At 48.3% G+C, this 7020-nt stretch overlaps 1 protein-coding gene across 1 annotated transcript in view; it reads left to right on the forward strand.

The window, feature by feature from the left end:
• Positions 1-7020, forward strand: part of LOC104993753 (NADH-cytochrome b5 reductase-like) — a 26591-nt gene that overhangs the window by 12691 nt on the left and 6880 nt on the right. Inside the window, exon 6 of the mRNA XM_010847129.1 lies at positions 3644-3748. Within this exon, the coding sequence (XP_010845431.1) occupies positions 3644-3748 (105 nt within the window). The remainder of the gene's footprint in view (positions 1-3643; positions 3749-7020) is intronic.

Consider the following 7020-nt stretch of genomic DNA (forward strand, 5'->3'; position numbering starts at 1 on the left):
TGTGAACCGTGAACGTCCTGATGTTCAAGCTGGTTTTAGAAAAGGCAGAGAAACTAGAGATCAAATTGCCAACATCCGCTGGATCATGGAAAAAGCAAGAGAATTCCAGAAAGACATCTATTTCTGCTTTATTGACTATGCCAAAGCCTTTGACTGTGTGGATCACAATAAACTGTGGAAAATTCTGAAAGAGATGGGAATACCAGACCACCTGACCTGCCTCTTGAGAAATTTGTATGCAGGTCAGGAAGCAACAGTTAGAACTGGACATGGAACAACAGACTGGTTCCAAATAGGAAAAGGAGTACGTCAAGGCTGTATATTGTCACCCTGCTTATTCAAGTTATATGCAGAGTACATCATGAGAAACGCTGGGCTGGAAGAAACACAAGCTGGAATCAAGATTGCCGGGAGAAATATCAATAACCTCAGATATGCAGATGACACCACCCTTATGGCAGAAAGTGAAGAGGAACTAAAAAGCCTCTTGATGAAAGTGAAAATGGAGAGTGAAAAAGTTGGCTTAAAGCTCAACATTCAGAAAACGAAGATCATGGCATCCGGTCCCATCACTTCATGGGAAGTAGATGGGGAAACAGTGGAAGCAGTGTCAGACTTTATGTTTCTGGGCTCCAAAATCACTACAGATGGTGACTGCAGCCATGAAATTAAAAGACGCTTGCTCCTTGGAAGGAAAGTTATGACCAACCTAGATAGCATATTCATATTCTGTCAAAAGCAGAGACATTACTTTGCCAACAAAGGTTCGTCTAGTCAAGGCTATGGTTTTTCCTGTGGTCATGTATAGATGTGAGAGTTGGACTGTGAAGAAGGCTGAGTGCCGAAGAATTGATGCTTTTGAAGTGTGGTGTTGGAGAAGACTCTTGAGAGTCCCTTGGACTGCAAGGAGATCCAACCAGTCCATTCTGAAGGAGATCAGCCCTGGGATTTCTTTGGAGGGAATGATGCTAAAGCTGAAACTCCAGTACTTTGGCCACCTCATGCAAAGAGTTGACTCATTGGAAAAGACTCTGATGCTGGGAGGGATTAGGGGCAGGAGGAGAAGGGGACGACAGAGGATGAGATGGCTGGATGGCATCACTGACTCGATGGATGTGAGTCTCAGTGAACTCCGGGAGTTGGTGATGGACAGGGAGGCCTGGCGTGCTGCGATTCATGGGGTCGCAAAGAGTCGGACACAACTGAGCGACTGATCTGATCTGATCTGATATGAAATTGCTGACATGCTAACGTTTTTGACTTATGGAACCAGCAGTTTCACATGAGTCGGCCTAATACATAGCTCTAGATCTTTTCCCAAACAGAATCCTCAAGATAGGTGTTCACATCCTTTGTCTCCCTTATAGGACAGAAATTACCCCCCTCTCATTGACAAGTAAACTGAGACCCCAGGAGAGCCTGAGGCTCCCCAGGTAGTAAGAAGTGCAAGTTGTGGGTAAGCCCTGGTCTCCTGATTCCAAGTCCCCAGCACCATCTATGGCTCCCGCCTTCCCCGCCTGCCTTCAGAGCTCGAGTATTTATTCCCTCAAACATAAGCTTGGATGGGATCCCTCTCCACGCAACTGTTTGTCTGGGAGATTCCACAAATCCTCTCCAAATGGCCCACTTCCCCAAGCTGCTTGTCTGGGTGTGTTTCTATTGAAAGGATAAGCCTAGAGACAGTACTTCAGGGCAGCTGGATCACTCCCAGCTGCAAGGCTGATTTTCTCCTTCGTTTACCGGAAAGCCTCTCTTCAGAGAGATGCTTAATTATCCCTAAGCCGCTGGCTGAAGAACTGGAAATGTCTTGGCAAATTGGGAAGGCAGGCGGGTTTTCTAAGGTTTACACTCCCTTGTGGATAGGAAGGGGGAACTCCCATTTCTCAGGCACCTTCTGGGCTCCAGGTACTGCCTCTAGCTCTTTAATTACCTCATTTCAACTTTGTAACCACCCTGCAGAGTAGATCATATTCTCCCCACTTTGCAGATGAAGAAACTAAAGCTCAGAGAGATGATATTGTCCCAAGGCCCCTTGGGTAATATGATCCCAAATGGAAGAACAAGTCCAGTGTCAGTTCTGTTAAACAGATGTGTTTTGAGGGTTTACCCTGTGCCAGGCTCTGTGTGAGTGCCAGAAGCACAGAAAAATCCTTCCTTTCTCCTTGAGTTCTCTCTGTGCCGTAGGGCTTCTAAGGCCACCCCTGGGGCTGTGCCTCCGTAGGACCAGGGCCACAAAACAAGGGATAGGCTGAAATGTATCTTTCAGCAAGTTAGAAAAACTGTAGCCTCCTCCCCAGACCTCTTCCAGGTCAGCCAAGGACGTTCTTTGCTTTATGCATTTGGTGCCCAAGGAAGGCAGCGATGGTACCAGAAGTGGCTGTGAGTGTTTAAAAGCAAGTCTGGTGACCAAAGCCCAGTCTCTCCTTCAGGCCTGGTTATAATTTCTCCAAACACTCTTCCAGTCCTCTCTCCCAGTGCTCCCCTGACTCTACTCTATCGTGTCCACTTGCTGTTCCTAGAACATGACCTGGGCTGTCCTACCCCTGAGCATACCACACCTGATGCCCAGAATCCTTTGTGCCCGTCTGCTCCCATCTCCAGTGAGTCTGATCCTACCCAGTCGTTAAGGTCCAGCCCCACTGCTTCCTTCTCCAGGAAGCTCTCCTCAGTCCCGCTGCACTGGAAGTGACTGCACCTCCTCAGGCATTAGGTAGTCTCTACCTTGTGTATGTCTGAGACTTAGGTCCCTCTTAGACTGTGAGCTCCTTAAGCTTAGGAGGGCCTGATCTGGGTTACTGATTTGTTCATTCAGATGTTAAAGTCCTTTCCATGATTCAGGCACTGGCTGCTTTCATGGAGCTTAAGGTCCAGCTGTCTTCCCTGCAGCCCCAGCATAGTGCCCAGCACAGAGTGGGTGGGCACCCAGCAAGTGCATACTGCCCTTCTCCCGTGGAGGAATCCCCTCCACAACCTTCACTTTTTCCTCCAGCCAGGAGACAGTATAGGGATATGCAGAGATTGCAAGTGAGTGGCTCACAAACTGCCTCTAGCCTACAAATATATTTCGTTTTGGCCTGTATAGTGTTTTAAAATTTTGAATTAATTGCTAACATTTCAAGAATGGGAAAATTTTCCTAAAAATATGGATTTCCTGCCCCTCTTAGAAAGTCAGAAGATCTGGCATCACTGGCCCTGTGGACTGTGGACTGGAATTTGCAAAGTGGCTTCTTCCTTTAGAAAGAGTATTCGCTCACCAATTTACCTTAGTCTCCACCACTCACTCTTGTCTGCCTGATGCTGAGACTGTTAGGTGCCATTAATTGTCTCTTCCCTGATTCTTCACTCAGTTGTGTTACCCGTGTGGCCCCTGGTTATTTGGTTTGAGACCTCTGTAGTTAGGGCCGACAGTCATACAGATTCTCATCCTGGTCTTACCATTTACCTTCTGTGTAAGGTTCTGGGCCTCATCTGAAAACGGGGGCTGACAGTACTAACTTCGTGGATGATTAGAAGGATTAAATGAGACAACACGTGTAAAGTACTGAGCTTGCGGCTGCCGTGGCGTGTATTGGTGGCGCGGCTGCCGTGGCCTGTATTGGCGGCATGTGCCCGTCCACTGAGGTCTCCCTTTGTTTGCTTCCAGTGCTACCAGACTGGGCTGATGTCCCGGTATGTCAAGTCCTGGAAAGCAGGAGACACAGCTTTCTGGAGAGGACCCTTCGGAGGCTTCTTCTATAAACCAAACCAGGTCAGTGCCCATGCTGTGTCCTCAGGAGACCCCTGCCAGCTTAGCCTCCAGGACTGTGGTTCTCATGTTTCAAGCCATATAATCTCGCTGTGCCATTCTTCTTGAGCCCAGACCTAATGCCAAGAGTATACTTGGGGCTGGACACGGGAGGAGATGGGATAGGTACTAAGAGACAAAACTGCCTATGTCCCAGAACCATCCATGCCTGAACATTGCTTGGAAAAATTCAGACTAAGTTTGGCATGTAGGGCCCGTACACCAGCTGACTCTCGGATCTCTTTCCAGTTTCACGGGCCATTTACAAGACTATGGAGACCACTCCCTAAGTACACCTTGTGACTTGCTGCTGGGAAGTCCCCTGCCTCCCAGGCCAAGGGTTCTTCCCCTCATCTTCATGGCATGTTCAAGTCCTCCCCTGACACTCCTAGGAAAAAGCAGTCGTTTCTCATCAATTGGTGCATATAAGAAAACAGTTTGACAGTGTGTGCTGGGGACTTGGGACTTCCTTGTGCCTTAGTTTGCAAAGAATCTGCCTGCAATACAAGAGACCACCTGCAGTGCAGGAGACCTGGGTTCGATCCTTGGATCAGGAAGATCCCTTTGAGAAGGAAATGGCAAACCACTCGGTATTCCTGCCTGGGAAGTCCCGTGGACAAAGGAGCCTGGTGGGCCACAGTCCATGGGGTTGCAAAGAGGTGGACTCGACTGAACAATTAAACCACCACTGGGAGTCTTAGGAATCTTCACATCCTTGACCCAGTGCTTCCACTTCTGAAGTGTGTCCTATGGAAAGAATCCAAATGCTGCCTCTTGCACATGTTCATTGCAGCGTATTTATAATAGCGAGAAATTGGAGACAGCTGAACATCCAACAACAGAGCAATTATGTACACTGGGTTACAGGCACTTGATAGACTACTATCCTGGATTTTAAAATTATGTTTATAAATGATGTTGATGCTTATGCTGTAAGGTCATGACCAATACTAAGTAAAATACTGAATACACAACAAGCTAGGAAACTTAAGTTAGATTATACAGAAAAAGTATTTTTTTTAAAAAAGCAATAAAATGTTAGCAGCTCTGGTTGGTGGAATTATGGGCGATTTTTATTTTCTTCATTATATTTTCCAAATTACCCACAATGAGTACCTATTACCTTTTATAATGAGGAAAACAAAGCAAAACAAATGGAAAAGAATGAATCATTCTTCCTCTCTATTCTTTTATTTTTAATTGAAGTATAATTGATTTACAATGTTGTGATAGCTTCAGGTATACAGCAGAGTGATTCAGTTATATATACACACACACACATACATTCTTTTTCAGATTCTTTTCCCTTATAGGTTATTACAAAATATTAAGTACAGTTTCCTGTGCTCTACAGTAGGTCGCTGTTGGTTATCTAGTTTATATATGGCTGCTCCTAAGTTGCTTCGGTGTCCGACTCTGTGCGACCCCATGGACTGCAGCCTACCAGGCCCCTCCGTCCATGGGATTTTCCAGGCAAAAGTACTGGAGTGGGTGGCCACTGCCTTCTCCTTTATATATGGCAGTGTATATGTTAATTCCAAACTCCTACTTCATCCCTCGTCTCTTTTCCTCCTTGGTAACCATAAGTTTGTTTTCCTTTTTGGCCATGCCACGCGGCATGCGGATCCCAGTTCCCCCACCAGGGATCAAACTTGCGTCCCTGCACTTGAAGTGCAGACTCTTAACCACTGGACCCCCAGGGAAGTCCCCACGAGTTTGTTTGCTATGTCTGTGTGTCCATTCTTTTTGTGTAATTTAAAAATAGCTTTTACTGGTATTCTCCTTATTACAAATGTAGTATCTGTTCATTACCCCCCAAAATCTGCAGATATAAAGAAGCTAAAAGAAGAAATATAGAATACCTGCAGGCCATCTTCCCAGACATAACAGTCTTGGCATCCACAGACCCCTCGGGAAAGCCCCACACTTGCTGTCTGGGAGGGCACAGGGCCAGGCTGTGAAGGAAAGGACATGGCGTCTCACGCACCAACGTTTGGCTGCTGAGACTGTGGCTGAGACTTTGCTCTGCTCCTGTGAGGGTGCCAGGGTGCAGGCCAGTCTTGCCACTCTGCAGCCAGCTTCATGGCAGGTGGCTCACGTCAGCCCTGAGACTGGCGTGTTAGCATCTGTCTTGCATTTGTTCCACAGACATTCATAGGGGTTCACCCAGGGCCAGGCCAGTGCTGGACCCTGGAGGCCCGGAGATGGGTCAGATGAGCCCTCCTCCAGACGCTCCCAGTCTGATGGGAGACGGGCGCACAGATTGATGATAACAACACAGGGTGAGGAGGGTGTGCAGAAGGCTGTGGGAACACCTGCCCGTGGCTCAGGGGAGGCTCCCCAGAGGAGAGCCTGAGCAGTGATGGGAGAAAGAGGTGACACACGGCAGCCTCCGTGACTGGAGGCTGGGGGAATCGGAGCACAGGCCAGGATGACGGGCCAGCAGTAGGGCTCAGTGAGGGGCAGAAATCTAACTGCATTGGGTCCCAGGCTCCGTACCAGGCCCTTGTCATCTCTTTAATCCTCATGCCAGTTCTGAGATAGGTGCTCTTCTGCAGAGGTCTATTTTTTTTTTTTAAACCAGTGAAGAAACCAAGGCTCTGAGAAGTGAAAGAACTTGCCCAGATCATAGGGCTGAGGGTTTACCCCGAGATCTGCATGGCTCCTGGTAGTCCAAGAAGCATTCCATGCAGTAGTGTGGTGTGCGGTGGCTATCGCTAAAGCTAGAGGAAACTCGGACTGCACTCACAGAGACCTACAAAGCATAGAGGTGAACACCTCACTGTGCGGGTCAGGCACTAACCTGCATAGCACTGATCTTAAAGAGACCTAGAGCCAGGAAACAGGTTTGGAGAGGGGGAGTTGGTGGAACAGGGGCCCCTTGGGAGCTCACTTTTATTGCTTGGCTCTCTGGGCCAGCACTGTGCCAGGCACTGAGGTATAGTATCTCATTTAGTCTAGAGAAGAGCAGGCTCAGGGTCCAAGCCAGGGCCCTCAGATCTCTGCAAGGTGGCCCTGCGGCAGAGGAAGCAGCCCAGAGGGCAGGGCCGGGATAGGGGTGGTGGGCAAAGCTTTGGTTGGAGCAGGTTTCAGGTCATTGAGATGAGAAGCCCTCCCTGGCAAGGGGAGTCAGCTTGTAATACAGCCGACTTCTTAGGAAGTAGTGGGCTTGTTGCTCAGTCGCCAAGTCGTGTCTGACTTTTTGCGACCCCACGGACTGCAGCCAGGCTTCCCTG

Source organism: Bison bison, unplaced genomic scaffold (assembly GCF_000754665.1).
Source record: "Bison bison bison isolate TAMUID 2011002044 unplaced genomic scaffold, Bison_UMD1.0 scf7180017864244, whole genome shotgun sequence".
NCBI classification, from domain to species: Eukaryota; Metazoa; Chordata; class Mammalia; order Artiodactyla; family Bovidae; genus Bison; species Bison bison.